Source organism: Phaseolus vulgaris, chromosome 3, assembly GCF_051622355.1.
Source record: "Phaseolus vulgaris cultivar YP4 chromosome 3, ASM5162235v1, whole genome shotgun sequence".
Taxonomy (NCBI): Eukaryota; Viridiplantae; Streptophyta; class Magnoliopsida; order Fabales; family Fabaceae; genus Phaseolus; species Phaseolus vulgaris.
In genome coordinates, this window is record NC_143500.1 from 42,187,423 (window position 1) to 42,208,906 (window position 21,484).

Below are 21,484 nucleotides of genomic sequence, written 5' to 3' on the forward strand. Positions count from 1 at the left end.
CATGCGTTTTTTACAATAATGAATCTCACATTTAATGGTATAAATCAAACAGTGTGTGTTGTTTCCTTTTGCTGTGTCTACGTCACTTGGTGAGTACACTGCTGACATTGTGTAATCCGTGAGCCACCCTCATCCTCGTGTTTTTAACTCTTTTGTTCCCACAGTACCCACTTGTTTTTGTGAATGTGACATTCAGTCCCTAAAATTAAATTCAGAGCTTGCGTTTAGATTTTGACTTTCCTGTTTATATTTCATTTGCATTATTATCTTTTGTGTCACATGTAGTATATAATCCTGGCGACACTTTTCCCAGTGTGGAGGAAGTGGATACCCTTTCATTCCTCCAAATTTTATGGCTTAAACTTGTTTCCTTTTTCATTCAGAGGGAACAAGTCTTCTTCAAAGGAGTTGTTCTGTTCTATGACTCCACCTTTTTCTTGGATTTCAATGGAGGTGACAATAAACCAGAAAAAAAAATATATAAAGCTGATTAAATTGATTTATTCATTCACACTAGAAAGTCACTGTGTTTTTTTATTTAGCAGGGATTTTATTCTGAGAAATCATACACTAACTCTGAGCAGATAGACCTTACTCTCAAGCTTTCTCCCTGCGGTCAAAGTGTAGAAGAAAAGATGGTTCTAACAAGTTCACCATCAACAATAATTGGGGAGAAAGCCCAGATCAGAATAATGGAAAATGGGGTTCAAGAGAATCCCTTTGTTCTGTGTCTAGCAGAGGGTGAGAAGGGTCTGGTGAGGTTTGGGGACTTGCAGACAATGAGAAGAGTGAGGACTGGAAAGAGATTATTGATGAAGAAGATGCAGATGGCTGCGGCTGCAGAGGCAGAGAAGTCTTCTCCGGTGTCTCTTGCTGGTGCTCAGCCACTACCTCCCTCAATTGATGATAATTTCAAGATGTTTGCACATCCTTCTTGGGATCTATGGCATGAAGGTAACCTTTTTTTTCTCTTTGGTTTGTTGACCATGTCATGAGCATGCACTTTTTTAACATAATTCATGTATTTTGTGAGTGTTATTTAACACTGAGATATAGTTGAAAAAAAAAACTACCATGATTACTTATTTACAATCTGATAGACCTCCTATTACACAGTTTTATGAGTACAGATAGGAATAAAGGAGGTGGTGTATCCCACGTGGGTGAGAAGGATAATAAGTAGGGGAATTATGAGGAACAAAACATGCTGTGACAGGAAAACAACAGAATTGATGATGTGAAATTATTGTATTTTCTGACTAATATGTGTCCATAGTTCCATCAATCTTCACTGTACAATAGATCTCATTCTTGTAAATTTGAAAAATATGATCAATCTTCACTAATAGACCATACAATAATTTCTGGTACTCGAGATAGTGTGATAATTGAGACTAGAGGAAGCATTTGACTTTGAACTGGAACTGAGTAATGTTCTTCTGCATGACAAATCAAGTCCATTAATTTTTCCATTATATGGAAGCAAAATATTATGATACTGAAATTAACACTCATTACCATAAGCTAAATTATTTTTATCTAGATCAGCAATATGACTAACATTTCCAAATTCCACAAATTTTCCGTCCTAAATCTGTCTCTGTGATATTCCCATTTAGCTTAAAATATTCATAGTTTTGGAATCAGGGGTGGTTGTTCTGCACATGACTTCCCAAAGTGTTATCCACAGGTAATTTTTCCACCAAAACGGAAATGTTTTTATAAACTTTCATAATGAAACAAGAATTTCTCATGTTCACAACTGTTTTATGCATAGAAAACCAGTTTATGGGAAACATTTTGTTAAAGCTTTTTTCTCTAGACAACATAACAAGTGAAAAACTAGTGACTTGAAAAACTATATATGCATAAATTACTTGTATTTGGAATTTTACCAGAAGTTTCTCACAGAACATTATAATAACTTGTCTTTATTACTTATAAACACTTTTTTGTCTTCTTATCTGAAGGAGGAGTTAGTTCCAATTTCCAAACATCACCAAAGCTGGAAAATGATCCAATGCTTTCTCCAAAAGCAATGCAGGAAATGATACTGTGGCCATCTGAGATTATGATTGAGAAGCCAGCCAAAAAGCATAAACATGTGATCTCCTATGATGATAGTGAGGCAATGGACATTGTGAGAAAAATGCCTTGCATGATTACTACTGGAGATGACACAACTGGGAAGAGAATAGAAGGGCTTCTGTACAAGTATAAGAGAGGCCAAGTTTGTATTTATGCCTCTGCCATGGCAGCTTTGTCTCCCCCACAGAATTTGTGATGCATGCTGGTGGCAAGGAAGTGGCAGATCCCATGAAACACATTACTGGTTGTTCTGATTCATTGTATATCAATGGAGATGATCCCTTTTAGAATGTGTAGAAGCAGCTAACACCCCTTTTAAAATGTGTAGAAGAAGTTAAGAATCCTTAGTTTTCTATAATTATCTTATCCATGGTTCTTAGTATGACTGTGTAAGGGGAAGTTTTCATCAAAGACAAAGATGGTTTTCCCCATTTGCTAACCTTCACATTGGTGTTGAAAACAAATGAAAAAAAAAATATGGAGCCGAACTTGTATAATTAAGAATACAAAATACTTTCTCAAGAAAAAAATATTTTTTTTATTATATTCTTTATTTCATTTATTAAAAATTACTAAAACATATGTATGTTGTTTGGAATAAAGAAGTTGTTTTAAAGTTGCTGATAGTTTTAAAACATGAAAATCTTGAATTTATTTATTTATAAAGATCCTTTATTAGATTATTTTTTTTATAATTGTCACATGGAGGATTTTAATTTAAATTTTTAAATTCATCAATAATATATATTTTTAATGTAGATTAAAAATATCATTAACAATTCATCACTAATAGCATAGAAAAGATAAAATAAAAAGGAATGATTATTTTTCTCTTATTAATTTATAAAGAACCAAGAAAAATATTTATATACAAAGCATTGAATTATTCACATGGTTGAAATTTTAATTCATATTATTAATTATATATTTTATGAGAGTACGTGAGATTAGCATTGGTTAATATTACTTTTATGTAAATGTTTAGTTTGGAAAAAAATGTTTTGAATGCTTGAGGAAGATGAGGTTTAGTGTTTAAGTCTACAACTTGATTGGAAGTGGAAAATAGGGATAAAGTGAATGAGACTATCTTGAATGTGATTAAATCACAATCAATTTTAATATACTTTGTATGTTTCTTAAATAAATTATTTTATTATTGAAATTCAGATTTATAAAAGGATTTAGAGAGTATTTTTCTTCTTGTACTTCCAAGAAACCAAAACATCCCCAAATGAAATACAAAATCATGTGCTAGAAAGTATCCTATCAAGACAATAGACTTAATCAGAATTTGAAAAAACTTGGATGTTAACATTACTTTATGAAGGAAAAATAGGTCTATATGGAGATACCTTTAAATATTTGAGAACATGATGTGCAATTTGTATATAAGGTTGGATTGACTAAAGTGTTGGACAACAAAACAAATTTTTAGATGAGTATTAATTAAATAAAGAAAATTTCTCAATAATTTTCCTTCGTCAATTTTCAACAAGCAATATGGATCCATAGAAGAGGATCTGACTTGAAAACTTGAAAGCTAACATGTCACCGTCAAACAGTAGGTCAAGACAATACATTCTTTTGTTAAGTATCATATCATTACTAGAAGGATAAAACTTCAATCTTAACAAAAAACAAAGAGGATCAAGGTCCTTGATTTTAGAACTAGTATGAAGATTATTCTTGATAGCATTCAATTCTACTACATTATTTTCGATGAGAATCATATTATCAATGTTCACAAAGAATGACAAGCAAAGAGGAACTTGGACTCTTTACAAACAAGGAGTAATCAAAAGTAATTTGGACAAAAGCAAAAAATATAAGACTGGAAGTAAGTTTAAAATTCTATTTTCTACTAACATGTTTCAAACCATAAAGAGACTTTCACAATTTGCAAACTTTTTGTGAATGATTAAGATGTAAACCTAGTTGTTGAATTATATACACCTCTTCTTACAAATTACCATAAAGAAAGGGATTATTGACATCAAATTGCTCTAAAAATCAACCCCTCTATTGTTGAAACTAACAAAACAAACTGAACAATATTAAATTTTGTTAGAAGAGGAGATTTCAAAATAATTTAAACATATGTTTGTATATACCCCTTAATGACCAAGTGTGTTTTAAATCTTTCAATTGTACCACCAGACTTATGCTTGATCTTGTAAACTCATCTACATCTAATAGGATGCTTTATTAGAGGAAGATTCACTAAGGACCAAGTTTGTTTTTTCTCAAGAACAAGTAACTTCGTACTTGTGACTTCTTTCCAATAATCATATTTAGATGTCTAACTAAAAAAGGTGAACTCATTTTGAAAAAAATATTAAAACAAAAACTTCAACACTCAGTATGTTATTGAAAATAATTAATATAAGAATTAATTTTGAATAAAATATTTAATACTTGAATTTGCATGATTAGTGACATTATCATATGAGGTGGTGGTGACATGCTTAGAAGTATGCTAAGATGTTGTTGAGAGGAATCTATTTGTAATTGTTGAGGAGAGCTACAAGTTGTTTATATTGTTGGTGAGTTAATTCTTCCTTAGTATGTGTTATCTTCTTTCCCAAAAATTGTACATCTTCTTGGAATTTATTTAAATGTAGAATAGATTAGAAAAAAAAAACACTATATACATTAATGAAATCATTCAAATGCTCAATTTGAGTGACTAGTATCACATAGTATCACACATCACAATAATAATTAAAGAAACATGTATAAGCTAGAGCTTTATTTACCATATATTATTAACCATTCATCACCTATAGAAAATTTAAAATAATGAAAAAGAAAAGATAGAAGAAAAATAAATAATAGAATGTATTTACATTTTAGTAATTAAATGTTAAAAAAACAAAAAACATAATTTTAACTGTTGAGATTTTTGTGATTAAAAGATATTAAAAAATAAATGTTAATTCTTATAAGTCTGAAATATTTTAAATAGAGATCGTGATATAAATTGAATTTATTTTAAAAGAATTTATTTCTTCAACGGGAGATAAACTATTTTATTTCCAAGTACTGTATTTATAATGTTTAAATGTTATAAACAGACACAATTCTTTTTTGCCCCGGTGTCCTCTAGACTTAACAATTCTTTCTATACTTAGTTATAATATATTAAACTATATTGCAAAATATATATATATATATATATATATAATTTATTCAAACAGTTATTATAAAACTAACAGTGCTAACTTATCTAAGTAAATAAATAATATATAATATATAATATCATTGTATATATATTATTATTAACAATAACAAAGCACAATTGCTAGAGAGAGAGAAAGTCCGAAAATTTTGACATAACATAACTTTAAAATTTAATTGAAATCTATAAAAATTGTTATAAGTGTGCATATAATAATACTTAAGAATTTGCATACTAAAGATGCTCATTCCCCCACATGATAGCAACTTCTTAATTAACGAACATACAATGCTTGTCCAATATCAAATCTTTAAGTAAATGTCAAGAATCTTTAGGACTTGACATAAAAAAAATGGTAAAACAAAAAAAATAAACTATTGAAGTTCCAATATTAATATAAAGTACAATATAAGAACTTGAATATGACCACCCAACATGAGAAAGGGTTGGAATAAGAATAACTAAATGTTTATGTCAAAGTAGCATGTAAAATTTAATGTTTTTTTTATTAACAAAGAATAAATAGAATTAAAAGCAGGTCTTACGAATTTAATGTTGATGTTGAAGCTACTTGAAAGCAGGTGTCACGAATTTATTATAAAAAAAATGAACTTGCAATTAGAAAAGACATTTGTAACAATGTTAGATTAATGTCTCCCAATAAATAAAATTAAGGTTAGATTAACAGGTTTCTTAAGGTAGTTATAGAAGATTATAATGTGTAAGAGAGAAAAAGTTGATAATTATTTGCATGAGTGTAAGATATGTTTTGTTAAGATATCTTTCACTAACAATTAAGTAGGAACTCTCATCAAAAGTATCTACAACAACGGTAAGTATTTTCAAAATAGTAAAGAATCATATAACCTCTTATTCAAACATTTATAGTAAAGAACTCTTATTATTTGCCTTTGCGTTCTCCTTCTTCCTTCTTTTCTTGCATCATGTTATGTCTCAGTGGTGATTGTACTTCGATTGCATCATCTCTTAGGTGAGATCTGTCACTCTTTTACTAAAGTGTTTGTTGTCATGCCACTAAGGTGTATTTTATTTATTTATTTTGTTTTCATTGTTGTCATGCCACTAAGGTATGCTATTTGTCTTTGATTTTGTTTTCATTTCATATACAATAAAAAAAAATGGATGTAATAAAATATTATTTTCATATTATATGTAATTGTTTCGTGAATAAGTGAATGCAAGTTGGATATATTTTTTTTTAGTGAAAACTAAGGGAATAGTTTTTAAGGAAATTACATTTGAAATATGAAGAAAAGTGTGTAAAGTTTGTTTACATTATAATATAATTGCTAATTTATTATGCCTATAAATGTATTTATGTTTTGTTGTGTACTGTTTTGTTTATATGTCCATTTTAATGTAAATAATAATACCAATAAAGAATAAATATAATAATTAAAATAATAGTTTAAGTTTTAATGGCATGAAATTAGAGTATTGAAGTTTTTTTTTCTTGCTCATAATGAGAGTTGTAATTAGTTGTATGTTATATTCTCAATCTGAAGTATTATTATCTTTAAACTTTATATCTTCTCTGGCTTATCTCAAATACAAATAGTATATATTTTTTATTATTGATTATGATTTCTCTATAGTTTTATTAAATATTTCTGTTAATAATTAATAAATTTTATTCCTCACTTTATATAAGTTACATTCTCTAGGAGATCATACCAACTACCTACCGATACCAATACAAATAATAAATTTTAATATTAATAAATAATAATACCAATTTTTAAAATTAAACAATTTTAAGGTTTAAATTTTTATTTTATTTATCTTTTACCTCTTTTACATTAAATAATCTCTATTTTTATTCTATTTTCCCTATTTAATCATCTATAATTTTATTCATTTGTTTTATTTTTTAATAAGATAGATTTATTTCCTATTATATTTTTTAATTAGTTTTATTCCTTTTTTATTATATTTTTAAACCCTAAACAAAATTACTCATGTATTTCTTCTTATCCAAATCTAATGGCTTGTTGTACTCACTAACTATATGAAGAGAGGTTGGACCTATGAGGTTCGGACACTTCTCTTAAATGATACAGACACACGTATCGGACATCGACACTCGTAGATGAAATGTCTAATTCCAAAAATATTTGTTGGATTTCTTACAATTTTAGCACATGAATTTCTGACAATTCTAGCACAATTTTAAAAATGAGAAATGCATTAATTTTCTAAAAACTCAAACTTATTGTATAAATTTGTATTATGATTATAAAAATAAGGAACAAAATCCTTTTGAACCAACCATAAAAACATCTTTCTGCATAAAAAAAAAAACTAAAATATACTTATGCATATAAATCTTTATTGTCAATTTATATAATTGATTATATAATATATAAATTAGTGTTTCCGTATCTACATTTTAAAAAATTATATCCATCTTCATTTTCATTTTCATTTTCATGTTATATGAGTGTTCGTGCTACATACATATAGGGTTGATCACTTTATTGTTTATTAAGTTATGAACGTGATCAATAGGGTTGACCACTTTATTATTTATTAAGTTATGAACGTGATCAATGGGTGTTTTAGTTTTTTTTTTCTTTGCTCGTGTAACCAACAAAATAATTGCAGGATAAAATTCACTTTTAGTGCTTCGATTATAATAATAACTTAATTTTGAAAACATTCACTTTTATTTCTGAAAAGTTCTATCTTAAATTAAAGTACCTTTTTATAATATTTTTACACTAACAATATTAATTTTTTATTTACATGATGATGAATAGTTAAATATCACAACTTGAAAAAATACTAAGAGAGAGAAAAAAATTGTAAACTTAGCAGCACCCAACTAAAATAAAATAAAAAATTAAGATACTTTTTAGTCAATAAATCATTTTAAAAGGAAAATATTGAGTTTATGTGAGTGGAGGGTGGTGGTTATAATATCAATATCATTTTATAAAAAAAAAAAATACATAAGAAGAGGGGAAAACTATAGTTAGGATAACATAAAAATTATGTTACTGAAGGATGTTACAGATTTGGTGTATGCATTTAGGTTGTCATGTTTGGAAGGAATCTGAAAAAGCGGAGAATATTCGGGGAGTCAAGATGAGAGATTGTTCTCACTGATACTATTATTTAACAGTTCAAACCATATTGGGCTTCAAAATGATGCAGTGAGGAACACACCATATCCACACTCATCTCCATGGCGTCCTTATCCAGTAAGGCTTTTTCACTATTCAGGATCCCTTCACCTTTATTTTTTCGAATTCTCTTCCTTTTTTTATTTTGTTTTTATCCCTTTATTTGTTCCTGTTGATCTGAGCGAGATGGAAATCTGGGTGCATGTGATCTGTAACAGTTGTTGTTCTTGATTAATCCACTACCCTTTCGCATTTACTTTCTGAATGGTTTTTGTGCCTTGGTAGATTTGAGGTCATTGAATATCGTGCCACAGTTATATCACTCGTTTGAGTCAACGTTCAAATTCACCATAATATCCATACCATTGTGTTCGTTTTATTTTCTTCACTTGAGATATGTGTGCGTTTCATGTATGCGTGAGTGTGATAATGGTTTTTTCCCCCCACAGTGTTTCCGTCAAAATATCTCTTAGCTTAGTGTAATGAATCTGAACTTAAAACAGGTTTTGCTCCTCTTGTGTTTCTTCTGCTTGTTATTGGGTGCACTGCAAGGCCTTTTTATCCTCTTCCCAGCAAAGGTGATGGGGGAAGTAGGAAGCCCCTACAGACTCTTCGCCCATACAACATTGCACATCGCGGTTCAAATGGAGAGATTCCTGAAGCAACTCATCCTGCATATACGGTGAAGTCTATTTTTGTGCAAAATTACTTTCCTTTTTTTCGTTATTCTGTTTCTGATTTGGAAATTGACTATAATTATTGTTTCAGTAAATTCAATTATGCACAAATATGATTAGGTAAACTGTATATGATATAGTAAAACATAAATTCTATCTTTGGCTTATGGTTACCCAAAAACGAATGTTTCTTGCAGAGAGCTATTGAAGAAGGGGCAGACTTCATTGAAACTGATATCTTATCATCCAAAGATGGTGTTCTTATATGTTTTCATGATGCTACCCTTGATGATACTACTGACATTGCAAATTACGCAGAGTTTGCTAATCGTAAAAGAACGTATGAAGTCCAAGGGAAAAACATCACTGGGTTCTTTACTGGTAGAGTAGCTAAACTTGCTATCCTTAGTTCAGCTTCGTTGCAAATTTCCTTAATAAATAATTATGGGGTTAATATGATTGCTACTGTCTGTGACATAAATGCATAAGCTTGAAATTGCTCTCTGTTTTCATTGTTTTTAGTAGTGTATCCTAGAAGGTTTGCATATGTTTCAAGTTTTCTAGTTTTGTTGAAAATCCTATTTGCCATCTAAAGCATTTTTCTTCATGCTGTAATAATCTAATTTTCCAAAATAAGTTTACTTTTATGTATATTTGCAGTTGATTTCACATTAAAGGAGTTAAAGTCATTGAGGGTGAGACAGAGGTATACATACAGGGATCAACAGTTTAATGGTTAGTCCCTCCTTCCACAGAGTAGTCTCTCTCATTTTTTTCCTCTTCAATGCCTTGCTGTTTTCATTTTTGGGAAAGCTTACTGCTGATGACTTTTTTTTTTCTTGTGATTACTACATGAAACTAATATCGCTTTTGCACACATAAAAAGAGGCCGTTAATCTATAACTACTGAGAATCTATTTCAGGAAAGTTTCAAATCATCACTTTTGAAGAGTTCATTACCATAGCACTGCAGGCACCCAGAGTTGTTGGAATATATCCAGAGATAAAATATCCAGTATATATCAATCAACATGTGAGTATTTCTTTTTAGAATACAACAAATGCCTAAATGAAAGGCAGAGCTATTGATATATAATTCATCTAATTGAAGAATATAATAGAATCCACCAATTTTCAAATTAAAGCTAATAATGAGTATTACTGGAGGTGAGATTATATTGTTGGGAGTTTCTAAATGCAAATTGCATTAGGAATTCTTATGCCTGTTAGAATGTTTTACAATGTCATGCTTGCTAATTTCGTAATAATAATATTATGTTTTAGCCAAGTTCTTTAGAGGTTTTGTCTTCTTTCCGTTCATTAAGTTGACTTGATACAATCAACAGGTTAAATGGTCAGATGGAAAAATATTTGAGGACAAGTTTGTGGACACACTTCAGAAGTATGGGTTCAAGGGTTCCTACCTGTCAAAAAATTGGCTGAGACAACCTATATTCATTCAGTCATTTGCTCCAACTTCACTTGTGTATATAGCAAATAAAACGGACTTGCCCAAAATTCTGTTAATCGACGATATTGATATTCCAACGCAAGACACCAATCAGGTGTGTAATGCATATTACCTCATATGTGCAACCTGCTGTAGGATTATTCTGTTCTGTCTACAACTTTTCAGAACAAAATGTTTTGTTAATGGAGTTTGTTATACTTGTAAAGTTCATAATTTATATCATAGTGATACATCTTCAGACCTTAGCAGCATTTGTTAATTTCTGCCTTAGCATCATAGTGATACTTGCTTTGTCTCCATTTTATGTTACAGTGTTGTTTTGATTGTCTATTCCAAAGTCTAACAAAATAGTACTGTGATGATTATGTGCAGTCATACTGGGAGATTACATCTGATGAATACCTAAACTACATAAAGCAATATGTTGTAGGAATTGGACCTTGGAAAGACACGTTGGTACCTGTAGCAAAAAATTATATGCGAACTCCTACTGATCTTGTTTCCAGGGCACATGCTCATAATCTGCAGGTACAGATCTTTAAAGCTTATTTTTTCTCGTAAGATTTATGGATTTGATACTTTTCATTTTCTTGCATTATCTGTTTTGACATATCTCCTCTTTAATTTGTAATCTTTGTATTGTCTTCCATGAATGAATGGTTTGGAGCCAAACACATGACAATATGAATTGCTAATATCCTTACAGGTGCATCCATATACTTACCGAAATGAGAATTCTTTTTTGCACTTCAACTTTAGTCAAGATCCGTATATGGAGTATGATTACTGGATCAACAAGATAGGCATTGATGGTCTGTTTACGGACTTCACTGGTAGTCTTCATCATTTTCAGGAATGGACCTCTAAACATCAAGATGATGATAGTGACAACGATGATAACACTGCATCCAAACTGTTGCATAAAATTGCAATGTTGCTCGCCTCTTATAAATGATCTCAAGAATTCAAATATTGTATTATGTGTTTGGATTAATTTATTGTGTTCAAAAAATCTTATAATAATATTTACAAGTGAGCTTTTGACTAAAAAGTTATCTGACAATTAAGCAAAATCAAACATCACTAATCACAATATAAATCTCCATATAAAGTTTTGGAATTTGTCTAATAAGATAATTAGTGTTTAACATACTTTTAATTCAATTTTTATAGTTGGTTAAAATTTATTAGATATATAAAAGGATTTTTTTAAATAAAAAGTAAAACTCGTAACATTACATGATTTTTAATAAAATTCAACGAATAAATACTAGGATGTTTATGTTTTAAAGTGCGTGTAGATATTCTTTCAAATGCCAAATAGCTTCCATTAATTGTAAAAAATAGGTTCATATTTATTCAATTACTTTGATGAGATGATGGTAAGAAAACAAGAAACTTGATCTAAAAGTTCTTTAAACACTCGACTCCCTATTACTTTTAAGTTGCTATTTTGAAATTTTCCGATATTTGTATGCCCACAGAATTCCAGTTGGGAATAAAGATGCTTAATAGTACAAAAAATGTATCTTGATATTATTGTCTATTCCCATTAGTTTAATGATTATCTTGATATTATTCAGAAAACAATATTGTGAGGCGATGCTACAATCTAACCTAGAAAGGAAATAAAGAGATATAATAGTAAAATTAGTATTTTCATAAGATGTAGGGATAGAATAGTCATACAACACAACACATAAGGGTTCGGGGGAAGGATTGCACTAATAAGCCTCTCTATGCTTGTAAAAAAGAAGATATTATATCTATTTAGCTGCAACAAAATTTTTGAGCCATTTAGGTGATTGGATCTTGGGTCTGTTGGGTTCAGTAACAATATCCTCTATAACTTTATCCTCAAAGTTGGGAAGAGTATGGGTTGGCATGGTTGAGAGGATACAGGATAAGGGAGTAATGGGATAGGCCAGAGATGGCGTATTTGATATTTAAGAGATGGCCAGAGAAAACACATTCATAAAACAATATATATAAAACCAATCAAATCAAGCTTACTTCTTAATAAACAAATCTCAAAGTTATAATAAATCTTCTTCGCAAACCAGTCCTTAACTTCAAATATTTAGTTTCACTTAACTTAATACTCTTTCCAGAAACAAAGTTATATTTTATATCAATTCATTTATATTTTAGAATAAGTATGATGGACAATTAAATCAAAAGATTATGACTAAATAAACCATTGGTTTCTAATCATAATCTAGAACCTTATCTATTTTAAAATTATAATCAAAGATTAAGCCCTAAAATACAAGTTTTTAAAGAGTAAGATTAGTAAAATATACTGTATTATGACACTGAATGAAAAATCTAATCAAAACATAGAGTGCAAACTTTTCTACCTAATTGGGGAAGAATATTTGAGGAATCACTAATGTCATGATGGAAAATTATGAACATGTGGATGACAAAAATTTAGCGCATATTTCCAGAAGTCTGAAAATGTTTGATAAACCACATAGGGTATTAATAATTACAACCAGTAATATCACTCAAAAAGACTTAAAAAGATATAGAAACTATAAATCTGCATATCCATCTCTTATGTTCTCATCTTTGATATTTCTTCCAGCATAATCCTTGACTCTGCGGCGAAGTCAACAGGAACAACTGCCCGAGCTGTAATCCTTTGCCGCTTTTCGTTATTATACTCGTTCTGGCTAACACTCACGCGGAAAAGATGTGGAACCCAAGTTGCTTGCTTCAATTTCAGATTATAAGGATTATCTTCTCCTTCCTGACAATAACAAGACATGTAACGTTAAATAAAGCATTCTATCATCCTGTTTCAACAATTAACGAGTTACTGATCTTACTTGTGATTTAAGGTCATCTAAGTCATCAGCAGAGCATCCAACAATCTTCTCAGCTTCATCATTAAAAACCGAGATGAAAGCCTCACCACTTGTATCGCAAACTCTAGCAACCATAATATACCTGAAAGGGCAATGAAAACGTTAAATGCATGTATCAGATAGAAAACATAACACTAAAGGTGATCAATGTAATACCTTAAACTGCACTGTTCATCGCTTTTCTGGCATCCTTCGCACCAATATCCAGAACCAATGCTTTCAGTAACTTTCTTATTGCATGTCTTACAGGCACGATACCACATTGCCTGGTCAGGCTTTATGAAGCTTATATATCCTTTAAGGCTGAAAAATGCAGGCTGCTCAAAGCAACATGAGAGACCACAAGTCAGGTTAGTGAATCACATAACAATCCTTTCAAACTTGCAAGAGTTCTAATACTATGTTGTCCGAATGTTCATATCAAACAACAAGATGGAACCATCTTGACAATGTCCAACATTCAAGAAAATTAGCTACCAAATACCTTCATATCCCCCAATGATTGGTTTGAGGTTATGTGAGAAAGAGCAACACGATCAGAGTACACTGATCTAATTCCATTATTAGATGTCGGACTTGAACCAGAACCTAGAGCGTCCATTGCAGCATCTTTTCCTTCAAATTCATACCTGCGGACCATACAGCACAAAAGTATGACTATCATAAATAATACCATAACAAGGAAAGTAGCATAGCGTAGCGGATATTGGCATACCAGCTTCTGAGTTTCTTAGCTTCAGGTACGTCTGGATTTACCAGAACTACACTTCTGCTTATAGTTGACAAAGAAACACCTGATACAGATATTCAAGAACGCTTAATATATGATCCTCTTGCACCAGTGTCACATAGCGCTTATCTAAGTAAAGGTTAGCATACCTTGGAAGTCCCCAACCCTGAGAGACTTGATTGCAACAACTGGAGATTTATCAACAATGTCCAGTAACTCTTGTCCCGTGTTAGTAGCAAGATCATTCCACAACGACACAACCACTGCCTTCTTCCTGAAATGTCAGGCGCACACATTTAAAGCTACACAATTCAACAAAGCTGTATCCTACAAGGTAAGAACTAAAATCAACTGCACTACATGAATCACAATCATCCAACGCAATATAATGACCTCGTTCAAAAAAAACATTGATTATCATAGGAACACTCTTAAAATCTCCCTATACATAAAGTTTCTCAATAATAATACTCTAATGGTTGAAAAACCAAACACTCAAGGTGATAAGTAGTAAATACTCACGTTTCATCAGCAATAGTAATGTCGCGCTTTGGAATGCTCTCGTTGTCACTCTTCCTACGAATGCTCATTGTTGAAGACACACTCTTAACAACTCCAATGACATCTGAGATAACGTAAGATACAATCAATAATGAAAGAGGGAAAGATTAAACCACAACAATTAGCGCATCTTCTAAACAACACTCACCCACAAGTTCAGACTTGTTGACATAAGGACCTAACTGATCAATCTGGACAAAGCTAAATTTTGTTTCTGGGACAAAACTTGCTTCGTCCGCCACCTCTTCCACCTCAGAATTCTCATTGAGCGTCATTTCATAGTCATTTTGCACAGTCTTGAACTGTTTGTTAGCAACTTTCAAAGTCCCCTTCGAAATATAGTAAACCTTTCCCAGAACAAATCTGTCATAAAATTTCCTCGCGGCATCGTTAAACATGGTTGCCTGGATTTGAGTACCCTGAAATTAGAGAAAAAATAACATCAACGACTATACTTAACCAAAAAAACAGCATCCAATTCCCAAACAAAGAAAGAACAAAGCTTACTTCTTCGTCAGTCAACTCAACATTGAATACACAACCTTCACCCCTAGCATTCTTATAGGTACGCATGTTCCCTTTGCTTGTAACGCTAACCTTTATCGTCCAATTACCCTGATAAGGGTTCAACGAAACAAGAGGACGTACCCTACGTGTCATTGCCAAGCGTGCAGCAGGAGCCGAACTAAAATAAAATAAGAGATAAATTTTTTTAAAAAAAATGTCGAAGAATACAGTAAGCGAAAAAAATCCCTAAATATCAGAACGCATTGAAAGGAAACAAGAACACAAAAATACCGCTCACTTTCTATGTTGTTCATTTAGAATCTGAGCAGCAGATTTTGTCACCACTTCCTGCTTTTGCTTCAAAAGAATCCCAGCAGCACCTTCACTCTTCGCACCAACCTCTTCCTTGGGTTTCAAAAGAATCGCAGGCTCATCGCTCTTGATCTCCTTTTCAAGAGCGGGAGATACCGGCTCACATTTCGTGACAATAAGGTACCTGCAACAAAACATACAGACCAAAAATCAGAAACCTCGAATCATCTACGAAAGCTAGTGTACGGAACGATAACTGCAACGAAACTACGTCTTACTTTTCAGATTTGTTAGGGATGTCGTTGAGAGTGTAATCAAGAATGCGAACAAGACCTAGGTTTTGAATGTTCCCGGAAAGAACCTCAGAATACATATTCGAAGGAAGAATCGCCCTCAGTTTCTTTTTTCCATCACTGGCAGAGAACCTAAAATACCACATAAAATGCATTAAGTGAAAAAAAATTGCAGGAAATTCCAGATCCGGAACAAAAAAAGGGGGAGGAGCAACGAAATGAGTAGATTAGAGAAACAAACATGTATCTATTGCCGCTAGGCTTGAGATCAACTACTTGAACAACGATGTCGGAAAGATCCGACGAAGAATCGGGGGAAGGGTTAGCGAGGAGCGTCGAAACGGCGTCGGGTGTGATTGATTTTGCAGCCATTGGAGGGAAGTTTTGGAGAAGAGAAAGGAATGAAGAGAGAAGAATAAGAGTAAGGTTGAGGAGCGCTGAGAGAGTGGTTTTGTACAGTGGGGAGTGTGGCGGGAAACGGCAATTTTGTGAGCAGCGTTTTCAATTCGAGGACTTTTCGCGCTTCGTTTTCCTAAGCTTCTCGCGCCATTAGTTTTTACTTCTTTTTATATTCATCGATGGTAATAATATTTTCTATTTTTTAATTGGAATATTACTTTAGATATATCTAAAAGTTACGTTTGGTTAAATTTTTTAGTTTTAATAATTTTTAAACAAACAAATTAAAGTTTTAATAAAGTTAGAAAATACACTCTTTTAACAGAAGAAAACAAATTACGTGATCATAAAAAAAATAGGAGTCAATTGTAATTGATAATATATTTCAAAAATATTCTAAAAGAGAAATAAATATTTTCTAATTTCATATTTCTAAAAATGCAAAAGAAAATCCGCAAAATATATTCCTCTGTTGTTTTCCATTTGTTTCCCCCTAAATTGTGCCCGAAAATAGTGTCGTTATATTTTTATGAAATATAGTGCTTTATTAAATTTGATTATAAATTGTATCGATATCCAAACAATGGATCAATATTTTGTGATTAGTTTAGATTGGATATCGAATTTAATTTTTTGAAAATAAATCAAATTGAATTATACATATGTATTTACATATTTTTATTTATAAATTTATGATATTCTTCTTGTTTGTATTTTTATTAAGTTTATTAGATAACTTATACTTATTCATACAAAAATTATCAGATATATTTGTATAAATATTTAGAAAATGTATATAAATAAAACAATTAAGTTGTATAATTTTCTTATTAATATATATGTTTGGAGAATTACATTACAGTTAGCTGTGTAATCATTATTACGCCTTATAAATAATATCTATTTGATAATTCAAATAACTTTTAATTATCCTTACTATATATATTATCATTTCTTAAATGTTTTCTATAATAAAATAAAAGTAAGACATAAAATTGAAAATCAATCAATCCAAATCATATTTTCCGCTTTAAAATTCAAATTTTCAAAGTAAGACATGTCACCAAGTTTTTTTTTTTCCTTACTCTTATATATTTAATCTTGTCTTCCCACTAAGTTATGGTTTCCGTTTTTGCAATAAAGATATCTTTGTTTATTATAATTTAAAATAAAATAAAAAACATATAAATAATATTATATGACGAAAAAAGATTAACATTAAGATTTTTTTATTGTGGTATGATGATTATTTGATTTGATTGTATAGCTGTCTAATCACAGATTTTTGCAATTAGTTTGAAAACACGATATTAGTTTGAAAGTGACTAATACATATAGCTTATCAACCAAATCAGGCACAACGTTAAGTCATAATAGTTTAGAGGTTATTTTAATTTAACTAACAGTATCCATGTCACTATTTTTAATTGAAATATATATATATATATATATATATATTAAACTAATAGATAAATCATAGCACAAGCACTAACTAAATTCCATTGAAATTATAACATCTATTCAAACAAACAACATACATAATAAGATCAAGATAGGCAAATTAATTGCAATACCAGCTCAACCTAAACTTAAACATAATTATACATAAACTATTATTATGTATAATTTTATGTGATCCTGAAAATCTAAATACTCTACATAAATGTGATAAACAGCAACAAAAAAATACTTGTACTTTTGAAGCACATAGCAGGAGTAATAGAAAGAAGAAATTTATAGACAGAAACAAAATTTATAAGAAAAATAAAGAGCCATATGTAAAAAAAGAAGGAATGAATTATGGATAGAATAAATAACTATAAAAATGTAAAAGAAAAGTTGGCAAGAACAATGGATTTTTCATGCCATCTAAGAGTCATTGATTATTGACCTAAATAACATACATGAGTTGTATCCATGTTTTAAAGCTTTAGAATTTTACATTTTGCTCTATTCATAATGATACATTCTTCAATTGGAAATATATAAGTTATATATAGTCTTAGAAAGAAAAAACTAAACACCAACAAATAAAATATACTTAGTATCTATGACACATGTACGGACACTGACACAACACGAATACGGATACAAAGATAGGTATAGTATCTAAAATGTAAGACACGATGACACATATTGATATATTATATAATTATGAATTATATAAATTGACAATAAATATTTACATGCACAAGTATGTTTCATATTTTTTGGAAGCAGAAATATATTTTTCATGACTGGTTCAAAATAATTTTTTTCTTATTTTTATAATCATAATAAAAATTTATACAATAAATTTGAATTTTTTAAAAATTATTGTATTTATCCTTTTTAAATTTGTGTTAGAACCGTACTATAATGATCAGAAATCCAACAAATATTTTTTAAATTAAATATTTCACCAATAAATGTTTAAGTTAATACTTTAAGAAGTGTTTATAAATGTTTAAGTTAATACTTTAAGAAGTGTTTGGATATAAGAACCCGTTAACAATATAAAAATAATAGGAATTTATTTAACGAAATTAACAAATTTGAATTAATCCTAACATTCTTACCATTCCTACTTATATGTCAATTAAAAAATAAAAATGTACTCAATTACTTGTTCCACAACTAAAAGAAGAATCATTATTGAAAATGTGTAGAGAGGATGAGAGTTCGAACAACCATTACTTATTCCAAAGATCATTGATAGGTTCAGAACATCAAAACAAACCAAAAAGTATCTAACCACTCATTATAATAATATTAAAATAATACACATATTAATTTTAATATATATATATTATTATATTATCAAAGTACATTTATATAAGGTTTTATTAAGCTGAGACTTTTTTTTTTACTAAAATGAGTTTTTTTTTTTAAATTATAAATTTAGAGAAGTCGTACCAAGTTGGTACAATTTCATATGAATAAATTATGTCAACTTGACACGACTTTATCACAGTAACCTGTTGTACCAACTTAGAACGACTTTTGTTTTGTCAACCGGGCACGACTTTTGCCACGTCATATTTTTTTAATAATTTTTTTATAATTTTATTGTTTATACACTAAGTAGTAAGTTATGCAATATTTAAAATTATTTTGATACAAATTAAGGATGTTAGTTTTAAACGACAAAAAATTGGGTTATCATGTATGGATTATGTTTGACGATAATGTAATAAATTAATTTGGTTACTTGATTAATATAAAATATGAAGAAATTTGTTTTGCATTTGGAATAAATAAAAATGAGAAATGTTATTATATTTAGAAAATAAATAGATAATTGTTGGTGTGGATTTGCAAAATAAATACATTGGAAAGTAATGGATTTACACAACACCTAATGATGAGAAAATATTAATTAGAACTAGACAAACTATATTAATTTCAAATATTATATAACTTACAATTTTAATTATAATTAAATATTTATAATGTATATTTATTTAAAAATAAGAAATTTAAAAGAAATTATGACGTGATAGAAGTCGTGTCAACTTAACACGACTTACCCAAATGTGTAATTTTTTTAAAAGTGATCAATTTTAGTAAAAAGAGAAAAAAATTATCTGTGTGGTAAAAAAACCTTATATGGGTGTTTATTGGATTGATGATATAAAAATATAATTTTCTTAATTATAATAATTTTGTTGACCATTAAACATATATTTTGGTAATTATTCAATTACTTGATAACTTATTTTTAAGGATAATGAAATTATTAAAATAAGAAAAACAATAATTTATTTGGAATCCGTGGTATGATTGACTATGACTAAAGTAAATAAGAGCCAATTCCAATGACAAGCTTGCAACGGAATACCAGGAGAATTACATTTGTTATTCCTTTCGTCAACTAAATCAGAGTCAATTAGAAGTTTTGTCTCTGATTTCCCAACTAAGATGTACAAAACAAACATGACAAAATAAAATTAGAATTAAAGCTAACTAGCTAGATCTATTCTGCTATTCAGATAAGACGAAAAAAAATAGTTAATGGTTGTAAGAATTCAAAAAACTCTTATGTGATGATCCCCCACTAACAACATGGAAAGCAACCCAGCCAGTTGCCTGGTTCCTTTGTGGCTGGTTTTAGGGTTTCATCAGCTGTATTTGACGACTCCTTTTCATTTTCTTTCTCTCCAGCACTCAGGGACGAACCACTTCTATCTGGACTTTTCGAACACCTTCACATCAATGAAAGAGAAACAAAAAGTGATCAAAAGAATGACTACGTGTGATAGTTGTTCAATATTTGAATTTAAAACAGTTTTAGCGTTACACATAACATATCAGTTAGTGACCAAAGCTTACGGTTGAAACGCATAGGAATTGCTGCTGCCATTTGAATGGCGTCGAGAATGTTCTTTACCAACATTCTCTGTGGTTTCACTACTTTCCATTATGACCTCCCTCATTCTCTCAGCAGCTCTTGCTTCAGCTGTTTTGGAACTATGTGCGTGCAGTAGTTCATGAGTCCTTTGGCTCATAGCATTGAATTTATTTGTTGGAGTAGCTAGTGAGTGAGTTGGTGAAGCATTAGGCTGATCAAACTCCCGGGATTTAAAACAACCTAATTCATTTGAGAAGCTCGTGTTTCCCATGTGGATGCTAAACAATGATTCATTAGAAGCAGTGCTCCATTCCACTTGGGAGTTTCCATTGCTCTTGGAGAACACATGAGATGGAAAGGTGTAATCAGGAGAGGTGTTTGATTCACCTGGACGCTCCATCACCTGAACTGGAGGGTTTTGTATCTCCAATCCTTGGTTTACCCCATCTGCCACATCACCATGTTCATGTTTTGGCACAGAGTTTATTCGAGCACAATCTTCTTTACATTTCGGTAGAGTGTGTGATTCAAAATTTGTGGGAGCAGTCTCACTCGCAGAAGGTTCGTTTTGTGATGATTCCATTTTGTTGTCTGACTTTGTTGGTTCATCCGATGAATTTCCTGGTGATGATTCATTTGCAGATGTTATGAGAGATAAATAACTTGTATTACTTGAAGAATGATGTGTTTAGTCAGTCAGTAGGATCAATGCTTAAGGCACCATTAATATGCACTCAGTTTACCTGTGTTGTTTGTTTCATCACTAGGCATTAGGGAGGAGTTTTGGGATGATGATGTTGACTGTGATGAAAGCTGAGCTTCCATATGAGTATTGTTTGTGCTTCCATTTCCTTGTTTCATTGATTGAGATGTCTGATGCAAATTAACATCACCTATATTTTTGTTATCTCCTCCAGTT

General features: G+C 30.4%; 3 protein-coding genes and 1 pseudogene across 4 annotated transcripts; 2 read left to right on the forward strand and 2 right to left on the reverse strand.

Moving 5' to 3' along the window:
- The first annotated feature begins 286 nt into the window (after positions 1-286).
- LOC137807709 (uncharacterized) lies at positions 287-2,527 on the forward strand (annotated as a pseudogene). Its single transcript, XR_016519116.1, has 3 exons — positions 287-453; positions 546-954; positions 1,971-2,527. The product of XR_016519116.1 is annotated as an uncharacterized LOC137807709 (transcript).
- Positions 2,528-8,268: 5,741 nt separating this feature from the next.
- Positions 8,269-11,611, forward strand: GDPD6 (PLC-like phosphodiesterases superfamily protein). Its single transcript, XM_068608475.2, has 8 exons — positions 8,269-8,490; positions 8,916-9,094; positions 9,287-9,470; positions 9,750-9,824; positions 10,013-10,122; positions 10,436-10,654; positions 10,933-11,088; positions 11,267-11,611. The coding sequence occupies exons 1-8, from the start codon at positions 8,475-8,477 to the stop codon at positions 11,513-11,515; spliced, it is 1,188 nt and encodes a 395-aa protein (XP_068464576.2). The 5' UTR covers positions 8,269-8,474; the 3' UTR covers positions 11,516-11,611.
- A 1,372-nt stretch (positions 11,612-12,983) lies between these two features.
- RPA70B (RPA70-kDa subunit B) lies at positions 12,984-16,377 on the reverse strand. The gene is made up of 12 exons (XM_068608476.2): positions 16,078-16,377; positions 15,822-15,968; positions 15,530-15,727; positions 15,232-15,409; positions 14,873-15,143; positions 14,686-14,788; positions 14,313-14,437; positions 14,149-14,227; positions 13,918-14,062; positions 13,590-13,750; positions 13,395-13,515; positions 12,984-13,315 (listed from the first exon to the last, which is right to left on the reverse strand). The coding sequence occupies exons 1-12, from the start codon at positions 16,206-16,208 to the stop codon at positions 13,121-13,123; spliced, it is 1,854 nt and encodes a 617-aa protein (XP_068464577.2). The 5' UTR covers positions 16,209-16,377; the 3' UTR covers positions 12,984-13,120.
- Positions 16,378-19,960: 3,583 nt separating this feature from the next.
- On the reverse strand, positions 19,961-21,180 carry LOC137805928 (homeobox-like protein). Its single transcript, XM_068605803.2, has 2 exons — positions 20,547-21,180; positions 19,961-20,419 (listed from the first exon to the last, which is right to left on the reverse strand). The coding sequence occupies exons 1-2, from the start codon at positions 21,146-21,148 to the stop codon at positions 20,272-20,274; spliced, it is 750 nt and encodes a 249-aa protein (XP_068461904.2). The 5' UTR covers positions 21,149-21,180; the 3' UTR covers positions 19,961-20,271.
- Between the last annotated feature and the right edge of the window lie 304 nt (positions 21,181-21,484).

Coding starts and splice junctions, on each gene's coding strand:
- GDPD6 (XM_068608475.2), top strand. Junction 9,825..10,012: donor CAGGGATCAACAGTTTAATG/GTTAGTCCCTCC, acceptor AATCTATTTCAG/GAAAGTTTCAAATCATCACT. Junction 10,123..10,435: donor CAGTATATATCAATCAACAT/GTGAGTATTTCT, acceptor TACAATCAACAG/GTTAAATGGTCAGATGGAAA.
- RPA70B (XM_068608476.2), bottom strand. CDS start 16,208: ATGGCTGCAAAATCAATCACACCCGACGCCGTTTCGACGCTCCTCGCT. Junction 15,728..15,821: donor ATCCCTAACAAATCTGAAAA/GTAAGACGTAGT, acceptor GTTTTGTTGCAG/GTACCTTATTGTCACGAAAT. Junction 14,438..14,685: donor ATTACTATTGCTGATGAAAC/GTGAGTATTTAC, acceptor CTGACATTTCAG/GAAGAAGGCAGTGGTTGTGT.
- LOC137805928 (XM_068605803.2), bottom strand. CDS start 21,148: ATGGAATCATCACAAAACGAACCTTCTGCGAGTGAGACTGCTCCCACA. Junction 20,420..20,546: donor AATTCCTATGCGTTTCAACC/GTAAGCTTTGGT, acceptor ATTGATGTGAAG/GTGTTCGAAAAGTCCAGATA.